Source organism: Microtus ochrogaster (genome assembly GCF_000317375.1).
Source record: "Microtus ochrogaster isolate Prairie Vole_2 chromosome 6 unlocalized genomic scaffold, MicOch1.0 chr6_random_2, whole genome shotgun sequence".
NCBI classification, from domain to species: domain Eukaryota; kingdom Metazoa; phylum Chordata; class Mammalia; order Rodentia; family Cricetidae; genus Microtus; species Microtus ochrogaster.
Genome location: NW_004949095.1, coordinates 11270431 through 11287925, shown reverse-complemented (window position 1 = coordinate 11287925; position 17495 = coordinate 11270431). Strand labels below are relative to the sequence as shown.

The 17495-nt window shown below is 42.3% G+C and overlaps 1 protein-coding gene across 5 annotated transcripts in view; it reads left to right on the top strand.

The window, feature by feature from the left end:
- Dnm3 (dynamin 3) overlaps positions 1 to 17495 on the top strand; it is a 495066-nt gene that overhangs the window by 462107 nt on the left and 15464 nt on the right. For 4 of the 5 annotated variants that reach the window (XM_005363963.2, XM_005363962.2, XM_026787594.1 and 1 more), the window contains 3 exons: positions 922 to 1086; positions 8589 to 8815; positions 9641 to 9877. In XM_005363963.2, the coding sequence (XP_005364020.1) occupies positions 922 to 1086; positions 8589 to 8815; positions 9641 to 9877 (629 nt within the window). Of the gene's footprint in view, positions 1 to 921; positions 1087 to 8588; positions 8816 to 9640; positions 9878 to 14189; positions 14517 to 17495 lie in introns of those variants that run through there. The other variant, XM_026787595.1, reaches the window with a different exon arrangement.

Here is a 17495-nt window from a genome sequence, read left to right as displayed (position 1 = left end):
ATACATTTCCAAAGGAAAGTACTCCAAGCCAATGTTAGAAGCAATAAATTATCACCCCCCCTTTACATTCATAATTAAATCTTTCCAAATATGAGAAAGTAGCCAGACCGCTAACAATATCTGTATGATGTTTTGAGGTTTAGATGGTTCGACCTGACTTGAAATAGAGACCATTTGTTCTAAATTGATTTCAATGCCAAGGCAATAGGTCAGCTCTTAATGATGAAGATGCCATTCCAGCCCAGCCTCTGGGTGGATAAGCCAAAATTAATTAACTCAAGTCGTAGAGTATAGAAAACAGATGCTTTGCTCATGTTGCACAAATAAATTCTTTGTGTATGAAAGGGTTCTGCTTTATTCAAAGAATAACACATTGGAAGTTAAAATGGCTGGTTTTCCACAATGGAGCCAGCCCTCCGCAGTGGTGACAGAGGCAAGCATTTACACAGCAAATTCCAGCAAGTGCATGAAAGAATCAATTATCTTCCAGATCTCAAATTTGGACTCCTGGCCAGTCCTAGGGGACTGAGGTTTGAATCTGGGCTGATCCAATCCAGAGCAAAGCCAGCAGAGCCAGAGCTACATCAAGGTTATTCTAACCGATAGGATCCCTGGAGGCTGCTCCCAGAGGCTTGCATCTGCATGGGCTGTTTGGACTCAGGCCTCTGGCAGCTTGCCAAGGGCTTAAGCATAGGTCCTTCTCCCAAGGTATCTCGTTAGGTGCGCTGTTTATTTGGTTATTCATCTCAACGTCCATTCAGCATCAGAATGTTGGCTTTTGCTAGAACACGCTGAGTTCAAAGCAGAGTGATAACCGTGAGGTTCTGACTGATTTGAGCAGAAATCCATCATTTGATGTTTGGTATTGTTTTCATTCTGAGAGAATATGAGAGAATCCGCATTTTGTCCCCCTTCTGTTAGAATGAAAATGACGAAAATGGCCAAGCGGAAAACTTCTCAATGGATCCGCAGCTGGAGAGGCAAGTGGAGACCATCCGCAACCTCGTGGACTCCTACATGTCCATCATCAACAAGTGCATCCGAGACCTAATTCCAAAAACAATAATGCATCTTATGATCAATAATGTAAGTGACTCTAAACTCTTCCCTTTGAAATCTCAACCCCTTCCCCATCTGGAAATGGATCACTTTTTTTTGAGTGTCTCTGTGATATTTTCTGCATAACCAAAGCATTTACTGCCCAGGTGTGTGGTTCTGCCGCTCTAAGTGAGTAATGGATGAGAGAGAACACAGAGGAAACTTCCAGCCAAGCGCCAAGTTCCTTCTAATTGACTCTCTTCTAGAAAAGAGCAAAGAATACCATATTCATGGACTTGCAAAGTAAGCAATGAGATCAGATGTCCACACTTGACTTGAGATTGAAAGTCAGAGATAATGCTTTAATACTTTTTCACAGGCAGAGAGAGTTTATAACAATATGATCACTTTTGTCGCCTATAGACTATGGAATGTTCTTTTCACCTAGGAAAGGACTTATTACTTATTTCCTAACTGTGCAGTCAGATATACTGGTTTTTGTTTTGTTTTGTTTTTATCATTTTTTGAGACAGGGTTTCCCTCTGTAGGCCGGGCTGACCTGGAACTCAGGGGACCCTTCCTGCCTTAGCCTCCCAAGTGCTGGGATTCCAAGTGTGAACCACTGTGCCCAGGTCAGCTTGACTTTCTAAGGTAAGGATGCTATAACCACCAAACTTTCAGAGATTGTAGCTATTCGTTTTGTCTGGGCCTCTCCTTCTTTGGTTGGTGGCAGTCTGGATGTGGTACTTAACCTGTGCAGTCTGGCTTTGTTCTTTTGGTAGTTTACTTTTCAAGGTACAAATGACAAAACAGTTAATAGAGAAAATACCCCTTGCTGAATCTTGTTAAACAGGACACCAAGCATTTCTGTATCTTCACTTTCTGTATCTACATAAATGCCTATGTATTTTGTTTTAAATATATTAAAAATGTGGCTTGTGAGAAGTAAAAAATCAGATTGCAAAGCTGAAAGAGCCCTAAATTGGAATTCAGGAGAAACCTGAGCACTAAGCCTTTTTCTTGGGCTCTTGACCTAATGTGACCAATTGGCTGCTATGGGTTTGTGTCTTCCTTAAGGATAGGTAAGCCAAGGTGCTGTGGCAAATGTAAGCAAATATTATGGCTGTTTATTTAAGCACTATTAAATCTCAAAACACAGAGAATTATTGTTTCTAAACTTCTTCATGACCGGCTTGTCTATAACCTCTAGTTGTGTATGCCTTGATTTTAAGAAGCCTTGATTTTAAGTTGGCCCTCAGGCGGCCAACCTTATATTTGACTATATTTGTGTCCAAGTAAGAGAAACAGGATACTTTGAAGTCTACGCAGCAGGTAAGCAATGAGCTGGAAAAGGAGAAACTATAAATATCAGCACGGCTGCTCAGGGGTCAGCCGTCTGACCTGAAGTCCAGCTTTTCAGCCTCACTGAGCTGAAGTCCGTCACTCCTGGAACTTCAGTGGGAAAGTGAAGGGGACCTCACAGAACCATCAGACAGTGTGACAGATGTGGCTGCTAGCTATTTAGACAAATCTGAAGTCCTGAACAAATAGTCTGTGTGTCTTGAAAATTGCCCTCTTCACTTTGCGTAAATGAATTCAGGTTGTTTTGCTGTGGTATATCAGGCACTTGCTTATTTAAACATTTTCCTGATTAGGGATCATTTATCTTTCCACTGTTTTAGCAAGAGTCATTAGTCCTGCCTTCGGCTCCAGCTCGCTTTGCTCTGCGTTATATTAAGTCATCAGCACCGGAAATCATACTTCCTGCCTGTGGCTCCGAGTAGTAGCTTGACACAAATTAGTTAAAAGGAATAAAAAAAAATCCTACTGCAAATCTATTCTACTTTCACCTCAAACATTAAATGAAAACATACAACGCACATCCACACGGGTAATTGTAGCTTCCCCAGCTCCTCGTTGCTGAATTTGCTTACTTAAATGAAATACCCAAACACCCACCTACAGATATTGTTCTTGGAGTGAAAGCTCTGTCAGTTATCTCGAGAGGGACCTAACATAAGAGTCATGGGAAAGGAGACTTCAATTAAGACGTGAACTCCAAGGTCAGAGACTAATAGGAGTGTGGAGAAAACCAGCTATCAGGACGTGTGGCACTCTTAGGAAGTAATGGCGGTCTCCGCTAGACATTTAGCTTTTGCATCTACGAGAAACAAGTGGCAGACGATGACTTTTCTTGAATATTATTATCGTGCCTCTATTTTTCCTATGGATAAAAACATTTTGTATCAATATTTCTAAATTATGTCTTTTTCAAATAGAGAATGAAATCTTCTTAAAACAATGTACTTACATTCTCATGGCATCTCAATGCCCAAGGCTTTCTGTTCATTCCAGATGTATCCTGTTAAGCACAAAGAAACAGACCCAATAAATCAACTGTCCTATACCATGCAGGGAAGCTGGGGTTTTTAAATTCAGTTTGAATTGATGAAATGAGAGAATTAGTAATAGAACCACAACCAAGAAAAGCAGTCTGAATTCTACCTATTCTGTGAACTGATATTCTATCAGAATGAATAAATGCTGAAGATGGGCTCTCTCTGTCTTCCTAGCCCATGGCCTTTCACCCTGGAAGCGGGAATGGCTGTCTGGCCTCTTGAAAAAGAATATGCTCCAGCCAGCTTTCATAAAGTTCAGGATTCAGTGGGCAGTTTCCTTTGAAAGTTTACATTAAGTGTTCTGCCACTCAACTCTCCATATGGAATTGTTTAAGAAGTTTAAAGCCAGGCAATAAATGCCTGGCCTCAGACATACTGTAAGCCTTTGTCTATTGAAACTCAGCAGCTGTTTCATTACTTAAACATACCAGGTAACAGCGGCACAAAGGAACAGCGAGTTTATGACAGGCGGCCATGAGTTAAAGTCACAGCAGCAAAGTTGCGTGGGACTTTAAGACTAGCACACATAACGGCCCATGACGATGGCGTCGCCCCCATAGCTCACCCCGCCAGGAGTGCTCCATCACAGAATGTGGGAATCCAGCTTTATTCTAAAACATGCATGGCAGGTTTTATTTTTGTTTGAACCCCAGGGACATTTGTTCTCTTCCACATTTTATACATGGAAAACTGAGGCACGGAAAGGTTAAGTGCCTTGCCCAAGATTGCACAGTTCAGTCTGATGCTGTCTCTAATCCAGCAGCAAAGAAGGTGCAAGGGGCCGGGGGGTGGGGAGTTGGGGGTGGGGGGCATCTCTAAGTCAGTCCTACTCAGAGAGCTCCTGCCCCCACCCAGTATCCCCACAGGATGATCTCCCTGGGCAGTTCCCATGACTCAAATGAGCATGAGAAACAATGCCTTAAACCTTAAAACACTGTCTCTCATCCAAACAGACTCACAGAATACACAGTGGAATGTAAAAGCTCATATGAATTCTTTAAAAAACCGAACACTGAAGTCGTGAAACCCAGAGGCACTTCACACTCGGAAGGGTGCTGCGGAGGCCCCAGGGCCCGTGCAGCTCCACCGTGACCCTTCTAGTCATCCGCTCTTTGGTGGAAAAGTAGTACTAGGTGCCCTAGTTTCAAAACATGCCCTTAACACCAAACCATTGTTCTAGCGTTCTGACCATGATCCCTGTGGGAAAGCTAAACCCAGCAGCTGCCCCTTCCCCACCAAAACGTTCTCAAGAGGCTCTCCGGACCTTCAGCCCCTACCAAGGAACGCTCCACTCTTTCTTATATTTTGCCCGTCTCCAAACTTTGGATCTCTCAGCATGTACATCTTTCTGGCCTCCTTTGCCCAGCATTTTGAATCTGTAGAGGTTGTATTTTGTAGAAGAAAAATGACAGAACCAAATCCACGGGGTGGGAGCAGGGGGAGCAGAAGGAAGGGAGGTGGGAGGGTGCTGACCTGGGTGGCACATCCCCAGATGAACAAAGTGAAATTACTCAGTGAAAAACTTTATACACGTGAGTGAGCCACAACGCCCTGCTTCATGCAGAGACTACCCTGTAGAGTCGGGATTTCCGTGAAACTGTCTCCCAGGCAACCCAACTGTCTCCTGGTGAAAGTGTTAAAATGGCTCAGTCATAACAAAGGAAGTTTAAGATAAAGAGCCAAACATCTTCAGGGGACTAGGGAAGGGTTAAAAGTTAGGAGGAAAACATGTGGAACGTTTTTAATGACCTCACATTCCTTTACAGTGAGCACTGGGACATGGTGTGGTAATGCCTGTTTATTTAGCCTGCAGAGTTTGAGCTGGAAAGGGATTTTGTGTGTGAGAATTTTTGTGAGCCACACAAAGATGTATAGGTTATAAGGTGTTATAATTAAAAGCATAAATATTGCTCCAAATATCCCGTCCAAGTATAATTGGTCTGTTCTGTTCGCTGAGGTATTTTCCAAATGCTATTATTATATAAGGACAATCTACTCAGTCTCTAATCGCATTGCAGAATCCTTGATTTAAATATTTGACACCCAGATGGCTCAGAAAACCCCTAAAGTATCTGGAACACCCCCCTTCCATGCAATGTTCCCACCCTCATCAACTGGGGTTGTTGTTCCAAAATCTAGTTGTAGCATTGAAAGGTAAGGGTAGGCCAGAAGACAGCCTAAACCTTTCCTTACACCGCCCCCCCAACCAAAAGAATGTTCACCAATTCTGGGTCTTTAAGCATTTCTTGACAAATGAAGACATAGTGGCCAGCAGGTAAGCTGCAGTGTATAGTATCAGAGCTTATTTTTTCGTTCCGTAATTCAACTGTTGATTCAGATCTGCTTAGGAACTATTTTTGGAACATCGTTTAAAATTGTATTTAATAGGACCTAAGTGGTATTCCAGCAAGATGTAAATCTTCAAAAGAGCTCAACCCCACTGATCATTGAGGCCAGGGAAATCATCTGGTTTTGAGTTTTAAGTTGCACCGTTTATCCAAGTGTGCACACACACACCCCACCATGGAAGGTCTGTACAAATGTCTCTGCCTCCATGGACACCGGCATGTGTGTTTAGAAAGGAATAAACCTTCAAAGACCGTGAAATATTCCTAAGGCCAAATTGTCTCCCTTTCTTCAAAATCTGACTTTCCTTTTTGCCACTTGAGTGTCAGTAATCCAGGCCAGAGCCACCTTCCCCAGTTATTACCTCCCTTGCTCTTCTCCTGCGGACACCACCAGATGGCTTTTCCTTTGTAATGTTCTTCACAGGTTCCCATCTTTTCCATTCTGTGGCACCGATCATCATTCCACGAATTAAACCATAGCCTCCTATTGGGTCTATCAATACTACTAAGCTTGCATTTTTTTCAATTAAAACCAACTTAATTTTTCTAATAATTTATTTCACTTGTCAAAAGCCTTGCATGGTCTCATACTGCCAAATGGATAAAGTTTAAACACTTTTCATTAGTACCAGAGATCTTATATTTTGCCCTAGATTTACTGATCAAATTTCCTTTTTATACCTCCTAGACAGTTTCCTGAACAGTGTGCGTTACATCTCTACCATGTTTGATTCACTCTTGGTTTACAGGGAACTCTGTTGACTTCCCCACAATAAGACCATCCTGAAAGCTCATCAACACATATTCTGGGTCAGTCTGTCTTTGCAAATCCCCAAACTGCTCAGAAAATCATGAAGGTCAGACAGGATTGACCCCACAGAGCTACATGCAACCCCAGCTCTCTGTGATCTTAGTCTTGGACCAGGACTGGAAGTTATATTCACAGTAATTGACTATACTAACATCTAAGGGTTATATACCAGTTAAACTGGACTGCCCTCCTTCCAATGGTATGAACTACATACCCAACTGCTACACAAAAAAGAACACAGGAAGATGTTCCGTCCTCTTAACCCATGTGACCCACTGACTTCAACTGTAGGAGCTAACCTGCCTGCAGCCCTGCGCTTTTGCCCTCTTCCAGTGTTCTCAATTTAAAAAACAATCCATTAAAAAACATGAAACTGTGCTTTAGATTGAATAATAATCTTAACTACAAACCAGGAATCTTAACTGAGCACCTGATAGGTGTCCTGTCATCATTCTGAATTTTAAACAAAAATGTTTTGGCATAAAATCTAGATATAAGTAATCCAGATAAAATGTAGCTTTCTCAAATAACAGAAGAACTGGAAACTTTAAATTGGCTTATTTTTCTTAGTTTAAGTTAATTATCATACTTGCTAGCTGCTCTAAACTATCAACATAAAGCTGGTTGTATAGATCAATGGTGGAGTCTGCACTTACACAAAAGGCCCTGGATGACCAGCATGATAAGAAGATAAAAGAAAGAGCCAGGCAGTGGTGGCACATGCCTTTAATCCCAGCACAGAGGAGGCAGGCAGATCTCTGAGGTTGAGACCAGCGTGGTCCACAGAGCAAATCCCAGGACAGCCAAGGCTACACAGAAAAACCCTCTCTTGAAAAACAAAAACAAATAAACAAAATGAAGACAAAGAGAAGACGAAGAAATATAAATTGTCTTTTCTAAGCATTTAAACCTCATGATATATGTTGTCAGGAATTTGGTTAGAAGATTTTAGGCTGAACTTACAGCTGTATGACCTTGGAAAAGTCACTGAAATATTTCCTATGTTTGTTTCTGCACCTGTGAAGTTTTATTTAATCATTATGCAGTGAATTAAGTCATATAACCTTTAAAGGAATTTGGAAAATGTATTTCATTGATTTGCACATTCATTCTCTCATATTTAGTATGGACATGCATTTATATTCAATGATATCGGGACATTTTATCATAGGTCAGCTGATATAGCCTCCTTCCTGTCATATAAAGTGGATGGCTGATGCTTAGATCTGATAACACATGGGGACTGGACCTCTTTCCTTCTCTGTTATATGCCCTTTCTATTCCCATCCTGCTACAAGTTATTGCTCAACTAAGACTTATGTGCTTGTTTATGTATCTGTTGCATCAATGAAGCCTCATGTCCAGTCCTCTGGACAGTTAACTGACTTTGCTTGTAAACTTCTAGAAAACACAATGTGTCCTTTTTACTTTCCTGAAAATCAGCTTACATTATAAGTATATATACACACACATATGTGTATATGTATATATATATAACTGCATATATGTATATATATGCAACTATAATCAGTATTTAATATCCACTTACATGTACTAATTTTGCTTTTTACCATATCCTGAAAACTTCAGTAATGTTTGATTATTTTGGTTAAAAAGAAAAATCTAGCTAAAGGATTAGGGCTGCTACAGAGTAGAAAACTTGTTGAACTACAAAGCTTACTTTGCGACATCTATTGAAAGTAATGCTGCTCACCTCAAGGGACCTTCCTGTTGCATAAGTCTAATGGCTTCTAACAGCCTCATGAGACCTTCCCACATCTAACGAGCCTACTCTTGTGGTAGCAAGGTTTGTCCTTTCTTCAGCTCTCATGCCATCATTGTTTTGAAAGTCCAAAGGCAGAGGGGAAACCTCTCTGTGTACCAATGCAGAGGCAAATAAGATACTTGTATGCCATTTCCCTTTTCTCCACATTCCTGGGCTATAGCCACAGAGTCTGTGTCTGTTCCTTCTCATTTTAGTCTTTCTTACAGGTTAAAGACTTCATCAACTCTGAGCTCCTAGCACAGCTCTATTCTTCTGAGGACCAAAACACTCTGATGGAGGAGTCTGCTGAGCAGGCTCAGCGCCGGGATGAGATGCTCCGAATGTACCAAGCCCTGAAAGAAGCCCTTGTGATTATTGGTGACATCAGTACAGCCACTGTGTCAACCCCAGCCCCACCTCCAGTAGATGACTCCTGGCTCCAGCATTCCCGCAGGTAGGGAGGAAGCTCCATGGCACCTGAGTTCTACTGGCCGTGTCCACTCTGTTTCTAAGGATACAGACCCTATAGGAAAAGGGAAAAGTTCAGCAAGGGTCAAAGTGTGCCAGCTCCTTTCATGAACAAGTTTAATGAATTCTTACAATGAAACTTGATAGTTTTTTTTTCTTGCTGTAAAAAGATACCATGATCATAGCAACTCTTATAAAGGAAACCATTTCTCTGAGGTGGCAGTTTACAGTTCAGAGATTCAGTCCATTATCATCATGGTGGGGAACATGGCAGTGTGCAGAAGACATGGTGCTGGCTACATCTTGATCATAAGGCAACAGGAAATGGTTGGTCTGCCACACTGAGGGAAGCTCTAGCAAAAGAGACCTCAAAGCCCACCCCCACCGTGCCACACTTCCTCCAACAAGGCCACACCTCCTAATAGTGTAGTGTCACTCCCTTTGGCCATTTTCTTTCAAACCACCACATGGTTATTAAAAGAGTAAAATAGTGCCGAGTTTCCCCAGATGAAAAGATAAGAGTGTGGATTATGATATATATCACATAGATATATATGAGGAAATATTCACATACCTATATGTTTAAAAGAAACACTAGCAACTGCTATTGATTGTTTCCAGAAAGTGGGGAAGTAAACCAAAATCTCAGCATTTATTTTTTCATGTACATGGTCATCTTATAACATATCAAAGTTATATAGCCAAAAATAAATTAATTTTAAAAGGCAACCAGGAAATTACAAAACTGCTTTTTAAAAGGTTAATTAAAAAAGAAAGACTGCACAATTGAAAACTTTGTCTCTTTTCTCAGGTCACCTCCTCCAAGTCCCACCACCCAGAGGCGACCAACTCTAAGTGCTCCCCTCACAAGGCCCACATCTGGCCGCGGACCAGCCCCTGCCATTCCCTCTCCAGGTCCCCACTCTGGAGCTCCTCCAGTCCCATTCCGCCCTGGCCCATTACCTCCTTTTCCCAGCAGCAGCGACTCCTTCGGAACCCCTCCTCAAGTTCCATCCAGACCTACGAGGGCGCCCCCCAGCGTTCCGAGGTAAGCAAACTGTGCTGCAGGCGCTCCCCAAGGTCCTCCCTGGTTCTCTTCTCAGTGTAACAGACATATTTATTTGAAAAACAAAACAAAACCAAAAAACTTTGCAAACATCTTACTGTACATATTCGTGATTTTCACACTGGCAGTTGGGGCAGTGAGCACAAGGCAAATTCTGGTGCCTAAGCCTATTGGAAGCCCTGTGTGTGATCATTGGAGCCTCTCATATACCACCTGGCACAGCCTTGAATCTCTCATTTTTGAGACCAAAGCAAATGGGACCTGGTGAATGGTGTTTTACCAGCTGGGTAGTAGAGCCCGACCCAGGACTTTGAAAGAAACAGCTGTGTGTAAGTCATGAGGGGGTGCATGGACTAAGATCTTGGCTTCTCCATTACCCAAAGCATTCTAGAAAAGCATTGACTCGAGGAACTTTATCCGTCTGCTCTTTGCACTATGACCCCAATATCACTAACTTTAATGTAAACTAAGAATAGTCTAGCCAATTGATCTACAGAGATTGTAATGTAGACCTAAGGATTATGTATCAGATAGACGGCTGTGTAATTGAATAATTTTGACAACTCTAAGCAGATTTTCTGGTCTAGTTGTCAAACAATATAAACTAATCAGTAATGGAGCCTGAAACGTCCTGAGTTAAAGCTAGATTCTTACCTTCATCCATGCGGTCAATATACAGTCATTTCTGACATTTTCCAAGGATGTAGGTAATATGGAGTTTTACCCCCACAAAATCAGAAAATGTAAAGACAGAAGTGTCCCATGCATGAAGTTAAACATTGTAGTTCAGAGAATTAGAATATTCACATGCCCCATTCAGCAAAACCTGAAGAGAGCTGTAACACACAGCCCAGCCCACCCACCCACGAAGCATCTTTATTGCTGTGGCACTTGTGTTTTGATCCTCAAGGCTTTAGTGGTAATGGACAGAGGAAAGAAAACCCCAAACTGCTAGACAAAAGGGTGTGCAAAAATAACTTAGCTTTGAAGCCATAAGATCTGGGTGATGCATTCACCCCCAAGATATAAGTTCCTCATCGAGGAACTAAAGAAAACGGTGGTATTACTGCTCAGATCTCAAGATGAGACAACACTAGTAGACTTCTGATTTGTCTGAAACTGAGCTAAATTTTAAGTAATATCTATTTTGCTCTCAATATAAGTGTTGTCCTAAAAGTTTCCCACATACCTTTGTATCTAAGGCTCAAGCATCCAATAAAATAGACTATTATTTATATTTTACACATAGACAATGGGGTGAAACGGCTTGCCCAGTGTCATTCCACCAGGCTTCAATCCCTAGCAGCCTGACTTGAGAGCCCAAGCTCAACCACCACAGTAGAGGCTGGTACCCGGGGCGCTCAGAGCCTGACATTTCTGCTATGGTGGCTCTCCTGTGCATTGGAGGATGATTAAAAGCATCCCTGGCCTCCAGTCACTGGCTGTCAGTTGTGACCACTGAAAATACAGACAGGCTGCTGTCCCTCAGGGAAGTAAACCCCTACTCTCCTTGTCAACCACTGCTCTGCAGTGTGCAGAAGAATTTCCTTTCCACATCAAAAACATGCATTTCAACATTGAATGTTGCTACAAGCAAGATCTAGTTTATTGTTTTAGAAAACCTCAAATTGACTGGGAAAGTGTCTGCCATCTGCTGCTGAGCCAGGATGGTATGGAGGCTGTGAGGTAAGGGGGGAGGGGAGGGGAGGGGTGTGAGAGTGTGAAGGCAGAGTCCAGAGGGAGCCTTGAACTCTGCTGTTTTGTCTGTTTTGCTATGAGAAGGTGCCAGAAGGACCTGTGGCAGTGCAGCACTCAGGAATGAGTGTGCATGTCTTGCCTGCTCGCTTGACCGCTTTCCTTCCTGGTTTCCAATAAGCCAGATTGCCAGTGCTCTTCAGAAAAATCAGCTTTCGGATGCTAAACTGATCTGCTAAGCCGGGTGGAGTTAGCTTTGGTATTTCTGAGCTTGCATGTGCAGGCAGAAGGGTGGGAGTCAGTAAGTCACGCTGAATTGCCAAGGAGGGGGAGCCACCAGGTTTAAGAAGACCTCACTTGCTCATAGGGGAATTTGTAGGACAACAGTTGAGCTATTCAGAATTTTTAGAATGCTCTCAAGTTAAAGCCAGACTTAACTTGATCTGACTTTGTGTACCGCCCCAAATTTAAAACAGAAACGAAGAGTTTGAATTGAAAGAGGGAATGATGGTTGTTTTGTGCTGAGCCCTCAAGATTGAGGGCCAGCAAAGCAGGCTGGGAGGGAATCCCTGTGGTGGGAGTCACCTGAGCAGAGCTGGAGGCCAGGCAGGGTCCCGATGCCTATTAAAGCCTTGCTTTAGATGGAAGATTCTGAACACACGCCTGTTTTTAATAAAAGCCAGAGCAGGAATCCTACCAAATGCAAGCCAGAAATGAGGTTTAAGATTTCAAAAAACAAAGAAAGAAAGAAAGAAAGAAAGAAAGAAAGAAAGAAAGAAAGAAAGAAAGAAAGAAAGGGGGGAGGGAGAAAATGAAGAAAGCTCTTATTGAAACTCCTTGCTCTACTGTCTATATATTATTCTCTTCCTTCCATAATTTGCTTCCATTTTCTCTAAAAAAAAAATAAAGAAAGAAAGAAAGAAGAAAGAAAGAAAGAAAGAAAGAAAGAAAGAAAGAAAGAAAGAAAGAAAGAAAGAAAGCCCCCTATCCATCATCTCCAGGAAAATAATGTTCAGCTTTTCGAGTAGAAAATCCAATCTCCCCACCCTCCCTACCTACAAAGTTCTTTGCTTTCTTAAGGGACCTTCTTCTTTTTCAACCAGAAACTTACAACAAGACAACACGGCACAAAAGGTCACCTTCTATCTTTCTGTGGGCTTTTCATGTTACAAAGACAATAACTGAATTTTTAGAGGCAAAAGCTCAGCCACCCTACTATGTGCCTGGGCAATTGTCCTTCTGATATTTTGAATGACTTATTTTCACCCTATTTCAAGGTCATCAAAGCCCTTGGCGTGGCTCAGGAACCTTGAATGCACTGTCTTTTTAACTGGATATTTCCATTTTAGTACAAAGGGAGAGGCAGGGGCAAGGTGCTGGAGTCATTTTGGCTCAGCTATGCTCAGCTTCTCCAGCAGGCTGTTCTGGTCTCTGTGTTTGGAGCCTTTTGGTGGGAGAGCAGGAAATGCTGCGAACTGCCGCCTGTTTTAATCAGTTCCACCCCAACTGGGGAGCATCCCAGGGAGACTCACTAGCACGCATGCTTCTGTCATTGTTAAGCTGAGTATACCCAAATCTGTGATCTTTGGGACTTTTTTTCATGGCTTGACTATCTCCATTCAAGTTCTCTGTTTGGAAATACACGCCAGGCAGAGCTCTGTTTAGAAGCAAAGAGCACCACCTTCTTCTTCATTGCAGATCCCAGTCATCATCAGACACCAACGTCAGGGTTAGCATAGCTATTTTCAGTTACCGCTTCTTAAAATTAGTTAATTGGAGCTCACAGCCTTTGACATTAAGAGAACTAATGAGCTGAATCGGAGTGTGTGTTTCCTGGCAACGGCGAACCCTGGCCCGGTTTCCCTTGTCATCTCCCCTTCCCTTGGACCAAGCTACAGACAAAGCTGTTTTGCAGTGGTCAAAAGAGAGAAGGGGAAGGGAGGGGCCTGTAGCCAAGGATGAAGAGACTTCATTTACCTCATCACTCAATCTTCCACTTAAAAAAAAAAGTTGAACTAGAGAAGCCCTTTCTTTGACCCACCCTCATTCACCATCCCTGATGGCTTCTTTTTCAAAATGGCCCAGCCTGGTTTCTATTTGGTTTTTACTTCAGCTCACCTAGGTGACAGAAATCAAGAAATGGTCCTTTGGGAATTCCCAAAGTAAAGACAAAGTAAAGCCCCCATAGTGTGTGGGCAGCCCTCAGGGCAGCATCAAGACTTGACCAGAGGTTCTCACTGGTGTCTTCTATGATTTCCTGACTTAAGATAGCACACAGGGAAGCCCCACACCTCAACATCCTCATGACTAAACCAGCTATGCGGAAAGATGTATAAATCTCTTTCCAAAGACATCACAGATACCCTCATATTGTAGAAGTTAAGGCCAATTGGCTTTCATCATAATTTAGTTTTCAATGTTTGATCTCTGTGGCCCGCCTTGTCTAACTTTAATCCCAACTCTTCCATTCCATTGGCTGTTAGACATTTCAGTTAATACAACATCCCTTTTACTTGGGGGTTTCATTAGCCAGTCCCCTGAACTTCAGGACAAACCACAAACCCGTCATTCTTCTATCTTTGCATCCCCCCACATCAAGGTTTGGTGCCGTGAAGGAGGAAGCTGCCGAGCCTTGAAGTCATGGGGCTCAGTGTACATGGAGATTAAAGAACCCGTGTGACTAGCCTGGGTGTCACTCCCCTCTGGTCACACACGGAAACATCCTGACTTCCCCGCTCTTCTCCTGAATAGCCCTCTAAAACTGATATTTTTAGCAGCCAAGTGTCGTTTGGACAAAGGATGAAATCACCTTGTGATTTGTGATGTCAGCTGTGAGCATTCTGTTCTCCCCCTAGCCTTCTTCCTTTAATAAAAAATAAAAATTATAATCAGATTTTATGATTTGTCAGGGAACTATTTTTTATTTTTAGCAACTGGATCTAAAAGTTTTTAAAAAGCCATATTATTCAAAACTATAATTGCTAAGAACAGAACAACTTTGAGTCATTGTAACAAATCCTTATTTTCCAGGTATTTTGTGAGGCAACCATATTATAAGAAAAATCTGGTACTGGAACCTCCAAATGTAATTAATAATTTGCTGAAGTTTCAACATGAGTTGCAATGATGAGCTCATGGTACTTTAATGAAACGAAAATTTCAACCACTGTTCACTAAAGCAAATGTCCACTTTAATTTAAGGGCCTCTGTTATGTACACCACCAAAAGCCCGTTCTGTTTACGTGATGATTTGTATTACAGTGTCCTGTTTCAATTCTTATGACAATGTACTGAAATGAAGCAATGGTTAATGTCAAAGGTTTTCACTCTTCAGAGCCTGTTTCTAATACTGCTTAAGGTTAGATTATCTTGGCGGGTTCCTCCTTGGATCTAGCAAAGTAGAATGTATTTTATACAGACATTTCCATCCTGCCATAGACCAAATGACTGGCAGTCTGTTTAGGTGAGACCCACATACACCACACAAGTGTCCCAAAGGTCAGAATTTGTGAACTTTGTGCAAGAGTCTAGGCAGACATCAGTTTGCCTTTCTGTTTTCATTGTGTCCCTTATCTATTTTACATATCCTATGCTGCAGGAGAGTAAAAGTGGAAAATGAGACTTACCTAATGCAAAACACAAATAACATAAATGCAGACAGGAGACACCTCATCCTACCCTAAGCTGCTTGGCCCAGGAGTGGGGCCAGGCATTCAGTTAAGCAAACACAACTGCTTCCACGTCCCACGTCAATAACAAATAACTCTAAATTGCTAAGCTCGGTCACTGCAATGCAAGCCCTTCTGCATTTTAGGGTGCCCAGTTGTGCCCTGGGCTTCACCCGATTGATAGAGGAAGACAGCCAAGACAGGAGTCTGGCCAAGGAGGCACTGGGCAGAGAGAGCGCACAGTTGGGATTATTTTTCCTGTGGCTAGTCAGCAGCTGGAATCTGCTGAATGTTCCTATATACAAGTTGATGTCAGCTCAGAGAAAAGGGGAAAAATACCCCACCCAGTGTAAGCAGACACGCCAGACTCATGGACACGCTTAAGCCAGCTAGGACTCGAGTCTCATCACCACGGTCTCTCATTCCCCTCTCTGGAAGAAAAGGATGGTTTTCAAGAAACCTCCACACTCAGACACTCCTGCTTAGATATTTTTCAAAGGCTTCAGAGACTCATGATGTATGACTCCATGGCTCTTTTATGTCTAACTTTCAGCCAGGCAGCAAATTATGAGAACAGGCTTTTTTTTTTCCATTCCTCCAACTCAGCAGCTACTATGAGAGATTAAAAGTGAGATTTAGACAAACCTTGCTAGATAGCCAGGAAATTCAAAATAAAACCGTAAATGCAGCATCTTGCTCTACGGATGTGCTCGGGACACCTAACTCCAGCAGTAGAAGAAAGGAGGGGAGGACTTAGCTGCGGGTTGGATGGCTTCGCCTGCTTGTCATACTCCTACTTCTGCTTAAACAGAATTTCCAAAGTGCCTGATATTGAAATTCCTTAGCTTACTCATGCCAACATATTGTAAGCATTGTCAGGGGGACCCTCTGAATCTAAACACATATTTACACCCTTTAGTTGCCAAATGGACTCCATCTGGCTCACTGATGTTGCTGCCAAATGGGTATTATACTTTTGGTCAGGCTGGAGTTTTCAGTGCCAGAGCTAAGGTTTCTGGGAAGGCTCTGGGTCTGAGAGACAGTACATGTTTGTAGACGCCACATCCCTTGAGTATTTGTATGTGTAGATCACATGGCAACTCTAACCCAAAATGGAATTCCAACATAGGATATTGTCGCATGCCACTAGGTTTTCAGAACCCCCCTCCATGGCATGGTTCATTCTTCACATCTGGCTGCTCTTCAGGCAGCAGAGCCACATGATAGGCACAAATACCAAATGCTCCAATGTCTTATTTTTAACCGTTCCCATAAGCACGGAGAAATATCCACTCTTGTTTTTCAGTCAAAATAATCAGTTCACACGAATCATATGAACTCATTCCATCCACAGGCCTGGAGGAAGGGGAATAATGGAAATGGCAATTGGCCAAATTCTCCATGTCTCCGCATCATTGGGGCAGGGCAGAACCCCCTGATTTCAATTACTCAGAGAGAGGAAATTGTTCATAATGGAGATGATCTAAACACCAGAAAACGAGACAAAGTATAGTTACTCTCCTCCCTGCTCTTGTGGGAACCCCATGAATGTACAGGTAAAAATGAGATTAAGCACCAATCAGCACCCTCCTTTTCCTGTGTCCTTGATGGGAAAGCTGGTAGAAAAAACAGAGAAGAAAATAAAGACTAAATCATCATAGAGACTCTACCACAAACATATCCAAGGCTTTAGTGGAAAATTTGAAAACAAAAAGAAGTTAAAATAAAGGTGGACATGACCGCATATACCTATAGCCCCATAACGTAGGAGGATCATGAGTTTGAAGCCAACTTGGGCTCCATGGTGAGTTCAGGTCATCAAGATCTGTAGAGTAAGATCCTCTCTCATCTCCATCACACTCTTTCCATTCAACAAAGGAGGTGGGCAGTATGCGGAGGCCCCAGGAGGCTTTCAGTATAATCTGGGAAGTAGTCTTATTCTACAACCAAATATACCATTTGCTTCCACCATGTAAACACTCACATTTGGTTTTAGATATTTAGAAGCAACACTGTTTGGATGTATCCTTCATCTGCATACTAATTCTAGCATTCATTTGCAAGTACTTATGATTATTGTATATTACATCTAGCATGAGACCTCCTATGATGGAGAAGAGAAAACCTTTTTTTATTGGCTATTTTGTTTTGTAATGTTTTCCATGCTTTCCTTGAAATTACTATGTAGCCAGCCCCCTCCAACCTTGAATTCCTAATCTTGCCTCCATCTCCATCTT